The sequence below is a fragment of the Callospermophilus lateralis genome, chromosome 12 (genome assembly GCF_048772815.1).
Source record: "Callospermophilus lateralis isolate mCalLat2 chromosome 12, mCalLat2.hap1, whole genome shotgun sequence".
Classification (NCBI taxonomy): Eukaryota; Metazoa; Chordata; class Mammalia; order Rodentia; family Sciuridae; genus Callospermophilus; species Callospermophilus lateralis.
The window spans coordinates 41,711,892-41,732,979 of NC_135316.1; the positions used below are offsets into that span (position 1 = coordinate 41,711,892).

At 35.3% G+C, this 21,088-nt stretch overlaps 1 protein-coding gene across 12 annotated transcripts in view; it reads left to right on the forward strand.

Moving 5' to 3' along the window:
* The first annotated feature begins 1,270 nt into the window (after positions 1–1,270).
* Rbm26 (RNA binding motif protein 26) overlaps positions 1,271–21,088 on the forward strand; it is a 78,119-nt gene continuing 58,301 nt past the window's right edge. For all 12 annotated transcript variants that reach the window (XM_076872670.2, XM_076872672.2, XM_076872671.2 and 9 more), the window contains exon 1: positions 1,271–1,802. In XM_076872670.2, the coding sequence (XP_076728785.1) occupies positions 1,732–1,802 (71 nt within the window). In that variant the 5' untranslated portion in view covers positions 1,271–1,731. The remainder of the gene's footprint in view (positions 1,803–21,088) is intronic.

Here is a 21,088-nt window from a genome sequence, read left to right on the forward strand (position 1 = left end):
ATGCAACATAACACTTATCATTTTAATTATACAATCCAATGGCATTTAATATATTCAAAATGTTGTGCAAACAGCAACACCATTCCTCTTTATAATAACTCTTATCATCCCAAACTGAAATGCTATCTCCAATGAAAAATAACTGATGTCCTTTTCTCCCTGCCTCCGTTTTCATGTCTCATTCTTGGGAACCACCTTTCTATTTTTCTCTCACTACAATAACTCTAGAAACCTCATGTAAGTAAAATCATGAATGTTTGTACTTCTGTTTCTGGCTTATTTCATTTATCTATTTCACTTAACACCCTGGTTATTCAGTAGCTGGATTCTAATTTTCATTCTAGTCTAGATTCTATATTTTATAATAAATATCTAGCTTTGTACTTGACATATATATTTTTTCACTTAATGCTTAAGGGCATTTCATTCTAGGAAATTATAAACTCAAGAGTTCATAAGGACACTTTAGTCTACTACTGGGTCTCCCATACAGAACTTTATGGGCCTATTAAGTGTCTTCAGTTTGTGAATATTTTCATTTCAATTATAGTTCATGAATTTTATACCCTTTGCAAAGTTCCATTTAGTCTTAACAGGAGCATAAAATAAATAGAACTCAGGAATCAAACTTGAAGGGAAGTTTACTTTCTGGGGATGTGATATGAAAGCTCTCTTTTTGATACAACGTAATTTCTCTTGAGATAGAGAAATCCGCTCTACTTTAAAAGGAATACCCCACCGCTTATCTTTCAGGTGCTCGGAAAGTATCCAAGAGCTGACAAAGTTACTTCAAGTTTTGTCTTGGGGGCATTCCTAGGTCATTAGGGTTTTGTCTGTAAGTCGAGTAATTTTGGAGAGGACACTAATCCTTTGGAGAGTTAGTGGTTTAGCTTAGGCTAGCCGGTGTTTTCCAATCTTGTCCACACCACACAGTGTAAGGTTTTGGTAGGATACTAAGGTAAACATGCGCAGCAGACCGCTCTCAAAGGGCTCTCCACCCCGCTTATTCTTTCCAGTTGACACGCGACAGCCCTCACACTGAGGGTGAGCTGAAGCTCTCGCACATTCTGCCTTTCGGATCTCGTAATCAGGTTTCGTCTTTAGCCTTTAAGAGAGCCACAAGGTAAAACGGAACAGGCACGCAAACCACGCAGACACGCACAAACCAAACCACCCTACTTGTCCAGTGCGCACTCCGCCGAATTTACGTCTCTTCCCGGCAGTCTCCGGGAGTCACCGCGAGACTTCATTAATTCTCGCGAGATTTATCGGCAGCCATCTTCTTGGGGGTGCTGGGAGCCGGGAAGACCCCCCGAATCGTTCCCATTGAGCTTCCCTTCGTCTTCGCTTTTTTTACTTTTGCCTCTTGCGTTGCCAACAAGCACCTAGTCCCGAAGCTCAGAGGAAGCCCGGGTCTAAACGCGTTTCGCGCTCCCGGTTCGGGAAGACTCGCTGGGGAGTAGGGAAGGGGGAGGGCCCAGGCAAACCGTTGCTGCCTCAGCCCAGGCCGGGGTCCGGGAAGGGGGAGCTCCTAGCACCCCGAGGACTCGCGGCCTGCGGCGATCCACCGCGGAGCTGTTCGCCGATCGGGGCTCGCGGGAACCTGCCACCGGCGCCTCCCACCGCGGCCCGCGCGGGCGGCGCGCGGAGGAGGGGGCGGGGGCAGCGGCGGCCGTAGCGGCCGCGACCTGGGCGGGCGGAGGAGTGTGACGGGCCTCGGGGCCCCTGTGGATGGTTTCTAAAATGATCATTGAAAACTTCGAGGCACTCAAGTCCTGGCTCAGCAAGACTCTCGAACCCATGTGAGTATCCGGGGGATATCTCCTTGCAGGGATAGCTGTGGTGGATAGGCAGACACTTAGATCTGTGGTGTCTCCCCAAAGTGCCTGCGGTGGAGGCCGAAACGTTGATCAGAGGTCCCAGGGCTGTTTTCTCCTCGGCCACTCTCGCGTCCAGGTCCAAGTATAACGCCGAGAGCCTGAGCTGAGCTTTATTTTATCAGGGAGCTGAATTTTGAACCGGTGTGTCTCTCGTTTTCCCGTTATGTGTAGACCGATCTCAACCTCCTTGCACACACGTTTTCTGAGGGCCTCAAAATCCGTTTCTTTTTCTTTTAGTGAATTCGAGCATAATCTCCTGCCCTAAGACTATTTCACTTTTTAAAAAATGAAATGGATGGCCTCTATTAGACATTAGGACAGTTGTAGTTAAATACCTCATGTTTCACCTAAATATAATCACTAAAAGAAAGGCCACGTCTCCCATGTGCTGTCTGGCTCATTTGCACCACTTCTTTAACTGATTGAAGATGTAACAGGTGCTAGGATTCCCAGTAAAATTCCCTTTTCCCGCCTACACGTTTGTTCACTTGGAGAGGTGGGAGAAAATTCAGTCTCCGTCCATCTGGAATATTAGTTTTAAGTGGCCTGGGCTTACGGGTGAGTTTAGAGTTTCTGTTGGAAATTTTAAGGAGTGTTTCAAACACTTACCTGTTAATACAAAATAAATCATGGACTGAGTGCTTTATCGGATTTGGTTGGTTTACAGTCAGCAAATTAAAATACAAAGGGGAAATTCATTTATTTAAGACACTTATTAAGCTCCTGTTATGAACTGTGAGAGGCTTTGGGAACAGAGCTTTTAAGTTTCAAAGCTACAGGATGTAATAAACAAGTGAATAGGTCCATTTCAGATATTGATAGTACCAATAGTGTTATGACCATTGTAATAATAGAGGATCATGTAAAAGAGTCATTAGAATTGGGGCTACTTCACATAGGATGGTCAGACAGAAGGCCTTTGAATAGGTCACATTTTAGCAACATTTAAAGAGGGGAAGGAACCATCTGTGTGAAAGTCTGAGCAAGGACCATTCTTTGCAGAATGGAGAGCAGATGCAAAGGCCCAGTAGCAGACGTGATCCTGTTGTGTTCCAAGGAAGAGAAAGGCCATTGTGGCTGTAAGGTATCTTGTGATGGGGAAGTGGAAAGACATGAAGTTGGAGAAGTAGCAGGGCCAAGTCATATAGAATTTTTTAGTCCGTGATGAGGAATGAGGATTTTATTTAAAGTGTAATACAAAGATATTAGAAGATATAAAGCAGGCAAGGACTGATTTAACTCTGCCTGCTTTGTTTAAAGGAGATTAAGGGGGAAAGAATGAGATGAAGGAATCTATTCTGACGGAGATGTGGTTGTTTGCATTAGATAGTGGAGACAGAAAGAACCAAATATATTTCTTAAGTAGATCTAATAGAATGTGCTGATAGATTGGCTATGGGAGATGAGGAAAAGGGAAATCAAGGATGATGCCAAAGAAGTTAGTCTAAGCAACTGGATGGGTGATAGTAGGCTGAAAGAGAACAGGTTGGGGGAGGAGGGAAAAGTGATTGGCTTTGATTATTAAGTATGAGGTATTATACACCTAGATGAGATGTCAATTAGGAAGTTGGATATATGATTCTAGAACTCAGGTCAGGACTAGAGAAATTTGTAGTCATGCAGGTGATATATAAAGTCATTAATATTGTGGGAGATGTCCTAGGAAGCGTGCTTAGGGAAGAGGGGAGGCCTAGAACTGAAGTAGAAAAACTGGGCTGTATGTTAACTAAAAAAAGAACAAATGTGTGACAGAAGAGAATCATTAACTTGATAGAAAACTGCAGAATGGATGAAAAAAGATAGAGGCAGATAAGTGGCCCTTAGATCTGGCAAGGTGGAGGTCATTGGTAATCCTGGCAAAGTAGTTTCATTTGAGTGGAATAATGCAGTTTTATTTCAGGGGGCTGGAATATACAGCCTAGTGATAGACCATGTTCTTAATGTGTTCAAGGCCCTAGGTTTAATCCCCAGGACCCCAAGAAAACCCCAAATCAACAAAGATAAAAAAATAAAGTAGTTCTATTGCAGTGGAATGAAAAGAGCACAGCATAGGAGTTGAGAGGGAAGAACTCTAGGGCCTAATGGCTTGTACCTCTGCCACTTAACTAGCAGGTATATCATATTCAATAAGTTAATGCCCTTGTTTCCTCATCTGTAGAATGGGGAGAATAATATATATAAAGAAAATCATAGAACACTGCCTGATACGTGCTTAGCACTTGATAAGAAGTTAAAAGAAAATTTTGGAAAATGTTTTGGGTTGGCATAACTTCCATTTTTTTTGTAAACATTCAGTTTTTAAATTTGAACAACTGAGTATTCAGTTTCAAATCAGCTGTACTGTCAGTTTCCCTTTTTTTCATTAACCTGAAAGAGATTATTTGCAACTACTTGTGTTGCTCTCTCTTTAGTTCCATTTCTTTTAGATGATGACTTAACTTATCCTAATTCTTTTTAAGACAAGTGGTTTCTAACTTTAGTTTGTTATCCAATGGGGTTTTTTTTTTTGGCTTCAGTTTAACATTGTAATTGAAAAACTACACCTGTTTGAGAGAAGAGCCTAGGAAAAACCAAGGATAAGATACAACTTGAGATTTATATAGAACTTTTAAGCGACTTATATTAGTATTTTATGGTTTTGCATTTATCACAGATTTTAAATGATTAATTCTGCAAATTTTAATTGAGCACTTGACCTATTACTCAAGTGTTCATCGGTGTGCCAGATATTGGGGAAATATTAGGAAACAAGACACAAAATGACTGTCTTCATATCATTTACCATTTGGAAGGGAAGACAGATGTTGAACAAAAAATTACAAAATTTTGGGTTTTTTTAAGTCAAAATATATAAATGATGTGAAAATACATGGGGAGGTAAGGAAAGGCCTTGCTATCATGCTAACATTTGATCTCAACTTGGAAGGATGAAGAGCAGTTTGCTAGGGTAAAAGAATGGAAACAGAGATCTATGAAAGCATGCCATTCTCAAGGTTTGGGAGAACAGATTGTACAGAGGTCCTAAAAAGAGAAAAAAGGTGTCTTGGCGGGATTCAAAGAAATCGAAAAAAGCAAAAGAAGAATAGTAGTAGAGAGTTCCAGAGAGAGGAGCCAGATCACATAGTACTTTGTTGAGTCATGTTAAGAATTTTGGATGTTATTGAAGGATAGAGGGAAGCCAATAAAAGGTTTTAGGGCAGATGAGTTTTCAGATTGATGGAAATGAGGTTGGGTGAATGCCTGGTTGCATTTTTAGCATGAAATAAAAGTTCGTAAGTCTGTATTTTATTTGGTTATGAGTTCTGTAGTTGGATCAGTGTTTTAAGTTTGTTTTTTAAATTATTGAAAATGTAGATATTAAAATGTCATTTGTTGTCTCAAGCATTTGCTTAGTCATACTTGTTAATAATAATGTAAACCTGGATGCTGGTCTGTCCTCTAACATTCATGTGAAGTCCTTGGACAAAAAATTAAACTCTTTTGTTCTTTTTTGTTTGTTTTTTAAATATAAAAAGTTTTCTGCTCTATTTTAAAAGTTTTTTTTATAGGCTTAAAATCACTAAATGTCCACATTTTAATAATATTATAGACTTTTTTTTTAAATACACCTCAAGATGTAGTAATCAGATTCTTCAGTTTTTCAGAAAACAGCAGAATAGATTTAATGTTGTGCTCAGATTCTGGAGTTTAGTTGGGAAGAATAGAATACCTCCTCTTTTGCTTTTGTGAGATGCTGTGGAGGTAGAATTGTGTAGTGGAAAGAGAAGAAGCCTTTTGTCTACATAGATCAATATTCAGATTTCACTTTTGCCATTTATTAGCTGAGTGCTAGGCAAATTAACTTGTCCTTTCTTTTTGAATATAATAGGGAGAATTATACTGGTTTCTGTCTGTAATTGCAAGGATTTAGTGAGACACATTAAAGAACCTAGCTTTTCCCTCTTTCTTACATACTGGTTGATTAAACACTAATAGGTTTCACTACTATTGTTATTGTTTGTATTGTCTCTCCTAATACTGCTGCCACTACCATCTTGACATTTGCATGCATTTTTAAATGTTTTGTATTCTAGGTTTTATTAGACATTGTTACCTATGTTTTGCAGAAGATGACACTGAGGCACTGAAGCATAGTTGATACTTCTTCACAGTGGTTTGAACTCAAGCTTTTTAACTCTAGAGCCATGACTATTCTTAATTCACTACTACACAATAGTGTTTTTTTTTTCAATTTCTATATGTACTTTTTTACTTTTATATTTTCCTAGTAACTTTATTGAAGAAGGCAAAATTCTAAAGCATAGTGGTTATTGATCCTTAGCGGAGATTAATCATGAAACTTCCTTGGAATTTTTGTGGTGTTTTCTCATTATCCACAATTGTTATTATCAAGTATACCTTTCTCACCACATTAAAGTTTATTTTGGTCCTAACTTAGAGGAATAAGTGTTCTTTGGAGTTTGCAAAATGATCTTTTTCCTTCTGAAATTTTGATCATGTTGACCTCTTTGTATCTTTCCCTTTCTGCCTGCTCCTTTTGGCAAAGTGAGTCAGTTTTCTATTCCATAAGGAAGAAAGACTCAACAAGAGTAGTAGCAAAAATAAAATTGTATTTTTCTTCTAGTCACCTTTTTGCTGGCTTCATTTTCCTTTCACTGTTAAATTGTGAAATCCAATACTTTTTGCTTATTTGCCCTATTTCTTAATCCCTTGTAATATAATTTCTTACTATGCATATTCATCCAAAACTGCTTACCTCAGTGTTATCAATGAATTTATGTTTAACAAATGTAAAGACTAAAGTTTTAGGGGTTAGGGTGGTAGCTCAGTGGCAGAGTGCTTGCCTTACACATGTGAGGCACTGGGTTTAATCCTCAGTACCACATAAAAATAAACAAATAAAAAGGCATGCCATCTATCTACAACTACAAAAAAAGACTGAAGTTTTTATATTCTTTGACCTATGTGTGTAACATCAGACAATATTAATGATGATTTGAGGTACTGAGTATTGAATGTAGGGTTTTGTGTCTGAGGTATACCTGCAGCCCTTTGATGGTGCCTTTTTAACTTCGTATTTAACTTCCTATTTGCTTGGAACCCTGATACTTTGGCTCTCTTTCTTTTAAATTAGTCTTATGGACTTTAATTCCTTTTCTTGACTCTGAATTGTATTTTTCAAAGTTATTACATTGATTTTTTTTCTTCTCATGTAATCATTTTTACTCATGATGTCTTACTCATTTCTGCTGTGGTTTGAATGTTGTGTCCCCTCCAAAACTCATGTTCAAATTTTAATGGTTCATATAACACATAAACATGTGGGACTTTTTTTTGGGGGGGAGGTGTCAGAAAATAAACCCAGAAGTGTTTCATTGAGCCACATCCCCAGCCTTTTTTAATGTTTTATTTAGAGACATGGTCTCACTGAGTTTCGTAGGGTCTTGCTAAGCTGCTGAGGCTAGCTTTGAACTTGTGATTCTCCTGCCTCAGGCTCCCGAGCTGCTGGGATTACAGGTGTGTGCCACCCTGCCCAGCTAAATTAGGACTTTTTAAGAGGTGATTAGGCCATAAAGATTGTCTTCATGGGTAGGATTAATGCCTTTACAACCCCCTTTTGCTTCTCTGCCATTCTGTGAGGAACAGTGTGTTCCTTTCTTCTAGGCTCTGCCTTGGGATCAGAATTGCCAAGCCTTCTAATGCCCTTATTTTTGACTTCACAGCATCCAGAACAGGGAGCTAAAAAGTCTGTGTTCATTAAACATTACCGTGTCTGGAATATTTTATTATTGCAGCCAGATGGACTAAGATAATTGCTATAGATGGTTTCTGTTTAATAATCTGCCATTGGTGCTTAAGATCCAAAGAATGATTAAAGACTCCCTTCCTGAGCATGAATATACTTAAAACATTTTCTTCAAATTTCAGAGCTTGTTAATGGACTCAACGTGAGAACTTCTACTATGGGCATTTATTTTTCACATAAATGTTTACTAAACTACTTCTCAAAACTTTAAGCTCTTATTTCCAATTGCCTGCATCTGTCACCTGAACATTCAGTTACATTTCTGAAAAGAAACATTCTCTAGGTTCACTTCATTTCATTTCATTTCTGCAGATTATCCAGGCTTGAAATTTTACATTTTGGCATCTCTTCCCTCCATTTCTTGTCCCCCTACTTAATCATCAGGTCCTATCTCATTCTTTTAACAATTCTTAGTGACATTGCTTAATAGGAAGCTCATATTCCTTATCTCTACCAGCACAATTTGTTTCCTAACAAAATCTTCCTGTCTTTGGTCTTTCTCCCTTCCAGTTCTTTTGACGTGGATACCCAACCTTTTTTATTTTATTTATTTTGGTAGAAGGGTTTAACCCAGGGATGTTTTATCATTGAACTGCATTCCACAGTTTTTTTTTTTTTTTGTAGACAGTCTCGCCAGCTTGCTGAGGCTGGCCTAGAACTTGTGATCCTCCTATCTCAGCTTCCCAAGTTGCTTGGATTTTGGGCATATATCACAGCATCTGGCTCCAACCTTTTTAATATCCTTTTGCTTAATCCAGATTTTCAGCATTTCTAGATAATAAATTGCATTCTTTTTAGCTTGGCTTACAGAATCTAATGATCTGCTTAAATTATCTTTCTATTTATATTCCTACTTTTTTTTTCTTCTCATGTAATCATTTTTACTCTTGATGGAACTCAACTTCCATTCTCTGTCACGTTGAATTTTGCTTCAGAGAAATACTTATATGAGCAGTTTGCAGATTAAATAATCTGTGGACCTATTTCTCTATTTTTACTTCATAGTACCTTCAAGAGGAGAAAATGTTTAAGCTTAAAGTTATTCAGGTAACTTAGTTTTTGTGGGGGCGGGGGGAGACATTGAAGAATATTAATATCTACTCAGTAAAGTATTATTACATGGTACAGTGTTCAGGATTGCTGCTTTCATAGAGCTGCACAAAAAAGAGTTGCTTTCAGTAATGTTAATCTGATAAATTTTATAGTTGGTAGAAGAGTTAATATTTTGCAATTAATTATTGGCCAAAATGCTTTTTATTACCCATTCATCCCCTTAACTTTTGACAAGTTGAATCTTATGACCACATTTTACTGCTACATTCTTATTTGACTTTTCACTGTGAGTTCCTGACTAATTAAATTTAAATTTAGCATTTTTTTTGTTTCAGCATTTTTATAGTACTTCTCAAAATCATTTTATATGTATAAATCAAGAGACAGTGATACTATTATCATTAAAGTAGAAAGTAAGATATTTTCATGTGTGATGTGAACATACTGAGAATGGCATAACTCAAGCTTGAACAAAATGACTCCCAGGAATATTTTTTTTCTTCATAATACTTTCTTTATCCCCAAGAAAAGGGAATGAATAAAACAAACAAGATACAGTAAACCCTTCCTACTAGGTTTATTACTCTCTTACTACCTTATTTATGTAAGAAAATGCCTTTTACTTTACAAACTGTTAAATGCCTTTTTTTTGTGGGGGTACTGAGGATTGAACTCAGGGGCACTTGACCACTGAACCACATCCCCAGATGTATTTTTCTTTCTTTTTCTTTTTTTAGTTGCAGATAGGTACGAAACCATTTATTTATTTATGTTTATTTTTTTAGATGCATGGACCTTTATTTTATTCATTTATTTTTATGTGGTGTTTAGGATCAAACCTAGTGCCTCACACTTGCTAGGCAAGCGCTCTACCACTGAGCTACAATGCCTGCCCCCAGCCCTATTTTGTATTTTATTTAGAGACAGGGTCTCACTGAGTTGCTTAGCACTTCACTTTGAACTTGTGAACCTCCAACCTCAGCCTCCCAAACTGCTGGGATTACAGGCATGTGTCACTGCGCCCGGCTAGAAGCTTATTTTTAATTTAGGATTATATTTAGTGTCTTTGGTTTGTGTAAGTAGTGGGATGTTTGAGATCTGTTACTTATGATTCTTTCTGAGAAGTTTTACCAATATACGGGCAAATTTTATCCTTTTCTGTGTCGAGGTCTTACAAATCTTTTTTTTTTCCTCCCTGGCACATTTTAGCTGGGACTAAAATTTAGTATGTACTACCATGCCTGGTTTGGAAATTGTTTTAATATAGAGAGTGGAGTTATTCCAGATTGAGGAAATTCTCTTTTAACTGCTGTTTTTGTCATGTAAAGGTATTGAATTTGTTAAATTTTTTTTTTTTTTTACATCTGTTAAAATGAGCATATTGTGTTTTTTCCCTTTTATCTGTTAGAGTGGTATATTTACATGGGTTGACTTTTAGATGTTAATCTAGCCTTGCATTTACTCTGATAAAGCCTCCTGATCATGGAGTATTAGTTTTAAAAAAAATTTTGCTGGATTTGATTTGCTAATACTAAAAAAAAATGGAGAATCATTCTGTCCTATTTTTCTGAAAAATTTTACAATTATTATTATTATTTTCTTAGTTATTTGTGTTCTTCACCAGTGAAGCCATCTAGGACTGAAGTTTTGGTTTTGGGAAGGTTGGTTGATTACACAAAATCAGTCTTTAATAGGTATTCTGTGTCTTTATGTGTCATTTTCAAGAATTCTCCTGTTAGCAGTTAAAACTATTAACGAAGTTGCTTACATTGTAGTCATTCATTTAATGACTATAGGATTTACTGTGTTTTACTTTTTTTGTTGATAATTTTGTTCTTTTATTTTCTTGTTCAGTTTTTCTAATAGTTTGTCAATTTTCTTCATTCTAAAGAATGTTGTTAGGTTTTTTGTTGTTTCCTTTTTCTCTTTCACATTTTTAATTTTGTTTCTTTTTTAATCTATTTATTCTATGTTTAGTTTATTGTCTTATTTCCCTCTTATGGGGGAACCTTGGTCACCAGTTTTTCACTTCTCAGCTGTTTTTTTAACATTGTCCATTGCCTCTGTCTTCTGTTTTTGGTGAGAAGCAGACTTGTCATTTAAACCTTGTTCATCTGTGTAATGTGTCTATTTTTCCCCCTTTGGCTGCTTTTAAGATTTAGTTCGTTTTATTTGTCAGCAGTTTGACTGTGGTGGCTCAGGAGTGTGTGTGTGTGTGTGTGTGTGTTTTCTTTCTGGGTTTGCTAATTTGGATCTGTTTTGGTGTCCTTAATCAGTTTTCATTAGTTCTTGGTCATATGTCTTCAAACTTTTTTTCTGCCTCATTTTTCTTTCCTCTTTTTCTGAGATTTCAGTTACTTGTGTGGTAGATTCTTTGATATTGTCCTATAGATCTCAAAACTATGTTCTTAGGTGATCTCTTGTGGTTCTTCTTTACTACTCCTAGAACTACTGCAGAAGTTTTTGTTGGTAAGTGCTGATGAGTGGTTGTAGATGTAGTGATTATGACTTAGGGATGTGGGGATTCTGGTCTATCTTAATAGCCAATATGTATGTGACTTAAAAATAATTTAAAGTTTGGTTGATACCTCCATGTGTGGCAGATTTTTCTTGACTTTTTATCAGGAATGAAAAAAACGTGGTTTGGGATTTTCTTTTCTCTGATGCAAGGTTTGTCGCTTTCTAGAGTTTAGTTCATTTGTTAGGTGTATGTGTGTGTCCTCTCGGCTCTTGAGGCTTTAAAAAATATTGTAGTTTCCCATCTTAAGTGACTTGTTTTTGTAGTTAGGATGAGAGGAATGGTATCTTTTGATTTTTCTGCATCTATCCAGAAGTGGAAAGTCTACTGTAGTTTTAATGTGCATTTGTTTTATGAATTATGTTGGGAGACATTTTTAATTGCTTCATCTATCTGTATGTTTTTTTCATGTCAGTTCCTCATACTCTATTTTCTTCTGTTACATTGTTGCTTTCCTAAAATTTTTATTTGTAGGGATTTTCATATATTAGAGAAATTACTATATGGATTGCAACTTCTCTTCCCCATATTGACATTTATGTTGATTCTGCTTACAGTAATTTTTCTTTCTTTCCTTTTGGAGATGAAGTCTCACTCTGTTGCCCAGGCTGGCCTCAAACTCCTGGGCTGAGGCAACTTTTCTGTTCTTGTTTCTCAAGTAGCCGGGACTAAAATTTAGTATGTACTACCATGCCTGGTTTGGAAATTGTTTTAATATAGAGAGTGGAGTTATTTCATGGAGTCTGGATTTGTTTATAAGCTATACAAAATCTTTCCTATTCTGAGATGAGGATATTGATGATGGTGGTAATGTATTGATAGCTATCATTAATAGTGCTTACCAGGTTGCCCATGTACCGATTGATTTATCACAGTGAATGAACTTTAATAAATGATAGGCATACTACACACATACTGAGCCAGAGATTAAATACAGTCTTTCAGAGAGTCCTAGTGGTATCATCCATGTGCTTTATAGTCTTTAAATTTTTTTGATACTGAGAATTGAACACAGGAGTGCTTAACCACTGAGCCACATTCCCAACCCTTTTTTATTTTTTGTTTTGCAATCTTAAATTATTTAGGGCCTAGTTGAGTTGCTGAGGCTGGCTTTGAACTTGTCATTCTCCTGCCTCAGCCTCCCAAGGTGCTGGGATTACAGTCATGCACCATCACCCCTGACAGTGCTCTTATTTTTAATACCTCAGTCTTCTACCCACCTGAAATATATTTAAAAGAGGCATGTAGGAAGTATGGATCCAGCACTCTTGATTTTATTCACATGTGTACAAATTTATCCTTATACAATTAACTGCATAATATATGTGTTTCCTAATGATTTGGGAGACTACCTTAATTCTATAATAAATTTTTATGTACATTTGGGTTTTTTCTAACTTTCTATATGTGTTATTGATCTGTGTCTATTATACCACACTTTTATTTTGGGGGGATTTATAATTCCCTGTAAGATTAGTTCCCTGTTAATAATACTCATTTTCAGAATTTTCTGCCTATTTTTGCTTAACCCTCTCCCCCACAGGATTATAGTATATGAGAAGTCAAATATATAAGAAACATGTTTTGAATCTTACAGTACACCCATTGCTTAGATTCTGCCATTAACATTTTAGTGTACATGTCACTGTGTCCTCTTTGATTCATTTAAAAGTAAATTGTAGACATCAGTGCATGTCCTCTTTGATTCATTTAAAAGTAAATTGTAGACATACAAAGATGTATATCATTACAGTTCAGTATTGGTTTAGTTTTCTTTTTAAATTTTAGAGTTTATGTACAATCAAATATACAGATAGATATTAAGTGTACCATTTAATGAATTCAACAAATGCATCCATTGCTGTAACCCAGTCTCCCACCCATCAAGGTAAAGAACATTGACATCACCCTGAAAAGTTTTCATGATTCTCCTTCTTGTGACCACACCTGTCACTAGAAGAAAGCACTATTCTGATTTTTTTTTGCCATTATGTATTAGTATTGCCTGAAAACACTGTTCTGATTTTTTTGCCACTATATATTAGTATTGCCTGTTTTAGAACTTCTTACATATGGAATCATTGAGTATGTATTCTTTTGTGTAAGATTTCTTTAAAAAATAATGTTTAAAAGGTTTATACTATTGCAGATACTTTGTTTCATTTTATTGTTGAGTAGTATTTCATTGTTAGAGTAATGTATAATTATTATAATAATGTCAATACTATTTTTAGTTCAGATTAACACAGTTTCTTGTTAAATCTTTTACTTGATAATAATACATGCTTACTTTAATTAAAATAGTATAAAAATATAAACTAAAAGTGAGTCTTATGTCCCCTTTCTTATTCTCACATATACTTATAAACATGTAAAACTTAACACACACTTATTACATATTTATGTAAGTAGATAATTTAAAAAAATTTATTAGCTCATATTATGCCCATGCTACTGCAACTAATATTCCAGGTAACACTGCATATCCTGCCATAAGGGTATATTATTAAGTAGAATCCTATTCTTTCCAGTGTCTCCATAGTGTTACATTTAGTGAACATAATGCAATTTGTTTGAATAGTGTTGTATTTACAGTATGAACTGTGACCAATCTTAGTCCATTTCTGTTACTGCAACTCAGTAACACAAATTGGGTAATTTATAAAGAAAATAAACTTATTTCTCACAGTTCCAGAGACTGGAAAGCCTCAGGTTGAGGGACCATATCTGGTGAGAGCCTTCTTTCTTCTTCTTTCTGATGAGTACTGTCTAAAGTTTCAAGGCAGTTGGTATGGAGCAGCACATAGCAAGTCCGAATAGGCTCATTAAATGCAATCATGAGAGCTCTACTCTCATGACTTCATCTAATTCTGATTACTTCCTGAAGACCTTGCCTGGTTCTACCTCATGATGGGGATACAATGAGTTAATGGTGGTGACATCCAAGTTATAGCAGATGCTAGCCTCTTAAATTAATTTTCACAGTGTGAAAAGATAACAAATATAGCAGAAGGGTTTGAAATGTCTTTTCCTTTGGACTTTTAGTATAACATGTAGTTTTTATGTTTAAAATGCCTGAAATTTAGTGTCATTGTGTGGACATACTACACTTTGTATAACTATTTTGTTCCTGTCATTTAGGTTGTTTTCCTATTTTTTGACTCTATAAATATACATCTTCCTCTGTGTATTTTTCCATGTGTATATACACTTCGTTCTCATTAGTAGGCATCGATTGCCAGAAATCATCTAATGTTATTGTTGGAGAGTTTTTTAGGATTAAGAACTGGATGTTTGGCTGGGTGAGATGGCTCAGGCCTATAATTACAGCTGTTTGGGAGGCTGAGACAGGAGGATCACAAGTTCAACCCAACCTGGGCAACTTAACTAGACCTGTCTCAAAATAAAAAATAAAAAAGATTGGGGATGTGTAACTTAGTGGTAGAGTGCCCTGGGCTCAACCCTAAGCACCACAAAAAGAGGGGGAAATGGATGTTTGGAAGCTTGGCCAGGTATTTTCTTATTTCTTTAAACCTATTAGTCCAGATAAACTTACTTAGTTATGTCCTGTATTGCATTTTTAACCCCTCCCCATGGTTTTAAGGAACCATTTTTAAAAAGTGACTGGACATATTGTAATGAATGTATCGTCATAAATTCTAGACTATTTTTGAGTTTTTTGTAGTTTTTTGAATTCTGATATCCTATACTCTCTATTGCTATACATACATTCTTCAGTTATTTATTTTCCATTGCTTATTGGAAGTTTAAAAGTTGATATAAAAATTATGAAATTTAAATGAAGTCAGTTGTTGTAAATATAATTTTGTGTGACTGTAAATTTCACATAAACATTAATATGCAGTTCAGGAGATCATTTATTTGTTGTTCCTTGTATGAGTTTAAAAGATAACAGGTACTTTATGGCCTGCTATCACTTATGACTTTTTGGGGAATATATAAAATCGTCAGCATGACTGCTATACTTTGAATCTAGAATGTTCCCCAAAAGGCCGTGTGTTAAAGCTGTGGTCCTCAGACTTAGTGTTATTGGGAGGTCCTCCTGGTAGATTTTTAGGTCATTGAAGGTGCTGTGTTTTCTTGAAGGAGATAGTGGAACCCCATCCACTTCCTCACTCTTGTTCACTTCCTAGCCATGAAATTAATACTTTTGTTCTGCTTCCAGCTTCCAACATGATGTGCTGCCATAGGCCCAAACCTCTAAAATTGCGCTAAAACAAAACTGTTTGTAGTTGATTATCTCAGGCATTTGATTTAGCAATGGAAAACTGAACTTTTAATGCTTATATTATGTTCTTTCATGATCTCAAGTACTTAAGTTACCATTTTAAATAGTTTAATTCCATAATAGCATATTGATTGGAAGAAGTAGATCTGATTTTGAAAACTGCTTTATATAACAGTAAATAGTGGTGTGTGTGTGTGTGTTTGTGTGTGTGTGTGTCTGTTTGATATTTTTCAGGTTGAATTTTGTTAACTTTTGGGTGCCTCTGATGAGATTAAATAGGTCAAATTGAAATAAAAGTTAAGTTCTGTGAGGATACATGAGGTTTTGAGGAACCACCTGTATTCATTAGGACTAAGAAGAGGCTTCTGAATCCACATAGCCTTTATTGATTTCAGATTAAGAGGAGGTTTTACTGCCATGCTGGAATTTGGATATTTTGGAAAATTGGAGAAGATTAAAGTAGGAGCAACCGGATCAGATATTTTTTCAAGAATGTTGCTTATGGTGTGTAGATAATTTAATTTTAACTTGTATTATGGAGACAATTTTAGCAAGCAGTTGATCATTCTAGTTTAGGAGTGAATTGTGAAATAACTAAACTTGGACTTCGTAGGTGGTACTTAGTCTAGGTACTTAGCAAGAGAGAAGGAGGTAATCTTGGAAAATGTGTGCTAAATGTTCCCAGGAGGTTAAGTCTGAGCAGTCAGGATATAGGAAGAAAAGACAACTTGTCAAAATGTTAGAGGCATTTTTATTTACATTTTTGTCTCTGTGACAAATTTATGAATTCATTAGTACACTTATACATTTGTCCTAATTGTGACATTAATTAAGACATGCTTTTTCTGAGTTTTGGTTGCTATGCCTCTACTTCTATATGACCTTTTGTGTAATGTTGGTAATTAGTAGATACTTCTCAATACATTGTGGTTGGTTCTAGGAAAAAAGGCAGATATAGTTACCTAGAATCCCCTTGAGGGGAAACAGACAAACATAAAACAGTTACAATTTAGCAGTGGTAGAAATATGTATAGATCTTTAGGTTTTCAATTTAGGGGAAATATACAAAATGTTTCTATTTAGTAGAATTTAGTTGTTATGTATCCTTCCCAGAGCTTTGAAATTTGTTTGCATATCCTATGGTTCTTGAAAAAAGACATAAAGGGAAAAATTTCTTTTGCCCCTGAAGATTCTAACAGTATACTGAATTTTAAAGTTCAATTAGCTAAAAGTTATTAGGGATGGGAAGAGCAGAAAAGGTACATTGATGGGGAAAGCTTAACATTTTACTCCTTGAAATGACCCACTTTTTCAAATGCTGTAGTTTAGTGTTTTTATTTTAAAAATATGTAAACTGAAGCCTGGAGAAGTAAAATGCTAACCCAGGATTATATACTTAGTGAATAAGTAGAATTAATGCCAGATTAGAAATTTAAAAACCCCAGGTATTTTGGGATTCAGTCCAATTTTTCTTTTCTTCTTAAACAATACCAGACTTCTTCAAAGAAAGGCCAACAATATGGCTTAGTGCGTGAGCTCAAAAGCAAATATATTACTTAAAATGCACCCAGAATTTAAAATAAAGCATATCTTAGAAGTAAGTAGACATTTTATAACTTTCAAATTTTTATTGTAATTTATTCTTCAGTAATTCTTGAACCTGTGTTATGATGTTTACCTGGTTAATGTCTTCTTGCTGGGCATGGTGGTGCATACTTGTAATCACAGAGACTTGGAAGGTTGAGGCTGGAGGATCTCAAGTTCAAGGCTAGCCTCAACAATTTTAGTGAAGCCCTGAGCAACTTAGCTAGACCCGGTCTCAAAATAAAAGATAGGACTGGGTATGTAGCTCAGTGGTAAAGTGCCCCCAGGTTCAATCCCCAGTAAAAAAAAAAAAAAGAAAAAGAAAAAAAAAGCCTTCTTTGAACACATTTACAGTTATTTCTCATTTGACAAAACGGCTGTTTCCTCAGATGAAGAAACTAAAGATTAATTTCTTAGTCCTGAGATTTCTGAATCAAAAAAGGTCTATAATTACTCTTTTTATAGGAAAATATTTAGCATCATTATCAGTATTAAAAAATTTTGTTGGCAATATTAAAAAAGACTTAGAAGTGAATGTGTATTAGGTGTAGCCTACCACACAACATTAGCCAGTATGTTGTTTTATTTTTAAATATTTAAGAAATAGATGTTAATGGTTTAACTGACTTGGCCTAGTTTATACAATAGAATGATAGTTTATATTTGTAGTCCTTGGTACTCCTTCTCTTGGAAAATTCTGCCTTTGCTTGGTCATGAAAGAAAATATTACTAGCCTTTTATGTCATCTTTTAATAACAGAAGGGATGGATTACCTGAGATCTATTTTGTAACTAGGTAGAATGTAAATAAAATGATGACTATTGGAAACCATACTTTTCCCAGAAAACTCAAATACTTCTTCAACTATGAATTAGAATAAAAAATACCAACAAATATCTAAATGTGGAATTTTGTTGTGTTTCCATATTGCCATTCCATTTTTCTCAAGAGTTTTTTGCTGGGCATCATGGCACATGTCTGTAATCCCAGCAGCTCAGGATGCTGAGGCAGGAGGATCGCCAGTTCAAAGCTAGCCTCAGTAACTCAGCGAGACCCTGTCTCTAAATAAAATATATTAAAAAAAAAAAAAAAAAGGCTGGGGCTGTGACTCTGCTTAAATGCCCCTAGGTTTAGTCCCCCCAAAAAAGAGAGTTAAGAGAGGTATGATGTTATGCCCACGAGTATGTGTGCTTAATTTGCTATTTGGGTTACTGCTCTTTGCACTGAACAGTACAAACTTTTACTTTGATTTTGTGATCTGATTATTGGGTCTTTGAGATTGTGAAGATATTAATTTGTCTTGGAATTAGACAAATGTCTTAATAACTTTTAAAGCAGTGATTCTTGTGTGTGGTGTGAGGACTCCTAGGGTTTCCCTAAAACACTTTCACGTCATCCGTGAGGTTTCCATTTTTCTTTCTTTCTTTTTTTTTTTTAAACTATAAATCTGTGTAGGACCAGATTTTCTTCATGTACTTCCAAACAGTGTCACAACAGATGGAATGCAAAAGTATTGGTCTGCCTTCTATTAACAGGACATTTAAAGGTATTTGAACAAAATGTGAAATATTATAATTCTTGTAAAAAATCTTTTGTTTTATAAAATATAAGATTTCCCTCGACCCCTGTAAAAAGTACAGTATCTAGTTTAAGTGAGGTGGTCAGTCTTGGAATTCTATTTATCCCTGACTTTGCGGAGGGGATATGACCCAGACTGGGAGGTTGAGTCATTTTCAGTATGGGCTAGTACAGACCCTGAGGGAGAGAATGATAGGTTCCTTTCTCTAGCTATGAGAATAACATAGCTGTGGGTCCATTGTTGCTTCTCTGTGGTCTAAAAATGAAATGCTCTAAAGGGAAAGCAAAGTAGTATCCTGGTAATATCGCTTGACCTCCTAGATACAGCTATGCCTAAAGCTGGTGATGCTTTTGGATTTTTCATTTATTTGTAGCAATACTTCCTTTGATGACTTCAAGAAAGTAATATTCATGCTAAGTTGTAATTGGTTGTTAGTTTAAAGGAATTAAAAACTTTCTCACTTTCATTATTGATATAATAAATATTGATAGCTATAGCCCTAAAAGCTCTTTGGAGTTCTAATTTTTACGTAAAGGGAATCTGAGAAAACATTGGAGATCCCCTCTTGTAAAGAAAGGTGGGAGGAAATTAAGTGGATTGTGGGATTCTTATGTTCAGAACATGTTTCAATATGTTTTGGTGTTAAGTTTATTTTGCAGAATGAACTGAGCATATAATAATTCTTAACGAATAACATGTACTTTAACAGTTAACCACAATCAATCTGTTTTGCCTTACTTGGATTATATGAAACTGCACAATAAACTACAGCAATTAAAAATTTCAGTGTGTGTATCATTTGTTGCTTGAAATTTGGGTTTTTAAAAGTAATCATAAGTACAGAATAAAGAATTATGACTGATGCAAATTAGGTATTCTTCACGAATATAAAATGAAAAATTGGTAGGAACAGATGTGGGTGTATATCCGTGTTCTTCAGTTACTGAGTTAACATATTTAAATTTAATTTTTAATTCCCACTACCACCTCCAGCTCCTTCTTTTCAAGATTACTGAAAATGGAAGCTGGGCTTAAATTCTATCAGTTATCTTCCACTGAATTTCTAAAGCCTCCAAGAAACTTGAGCAAAACAAACTCCTGAAATATTATTGTGGAGTGTTAGTTTTCTTTGTTTCATTACTGTTTTGAAAAATCCGAAATCATAAACTAAAACAATTATATGATGAGTATGTTAGGAAAAATTGCAACCCTTATTTCTAGGGGCACTTTGATTCATGTTATTTAAACAATATTAAGAAAATCCAGTTCTTTGGGGGAGATTTTATTATAGCATTTGATATTCTGTATTACTTTGACTTATCAAATTTATTTAGTTTGTATACTTCCTCATATATAGCTGGAAGAAAAATAACCCTCTTAGATAGTCACCCCTATGCTTATTAAAATTATGCAAGAAGGTGAACCTCCAAAATAAAGATGGCATTCTTATCTGTTGTATTCTTCACATGGCATATTCAAAGATTGATAAAGTTTTATTTTTATGCCTTTAAATCATTATGTGAGTGGTTTTAAGGTGATCTGGATGTTTAATTTGTCAAAGTTCACTGAAGCAATTAATTTGAAATCCTTGGAGAGATGAAAGATTCGAAATTTAAATGTTGGTGAACGCTCATTTTGCTCCATTTCACTGGAATCTCTTTCCTTGTATTATGTCAAATAGGCTTTTGCCTCAGACTCTCTTTCTCTTGGGTTCACTGGGTCTGGACTGTTCCCATAAAACATCTTGTTGTACTTCATTGCAATCCCTGCCTAGATTCAGATCTCTATTTAAAACAATTTGTCAAGAGTCAGTCCTGGATGATCTCATCTAAGATTGTAATTCTTCACTCATTTCCTCCCTCCCTGCTTCCCTCTCTCCTTTCTTCTCTCTAGTTTTTCCTCCTCCTCTATGCATTATCTTGCCCTGAATTAGTTTTCTATAGAGCACTTATCTATATGACAGTACATATTATTTACATAAATATGTGTATGTATATGTGTGTCCTCTCAACCCCAATATAAATTCTGTGGGGATAGGTACTTTATTCTTTTCAAAGTTATGTCCTCAGTATCTAGAATAATGTCTGCCATACTGAGTATATATTAAGTATTTGAGTATTGAATGCAATATTGGAAGATAACCACCAAGCCAAACATAATAAGTTATTTTATTTTATTCAAATTTAATGAAGATTAAAATGATCCATGATAGGCCCAGATTCTAAGAGTTAAAAAAAAATTAGTTTTTGAATTTTCATTAAAACATCTTTTATGGTATGTGATTTATAGTGTAATTTTTTAAAGATATATTTTATTTTTCACATACATATAGCTAGGTAGATTGGTAATGAGAAGGGATGTTTCATATGTTTGCATGATATCTTGTGAACAAAATTAAATCTAATGATTATGCTCTTTC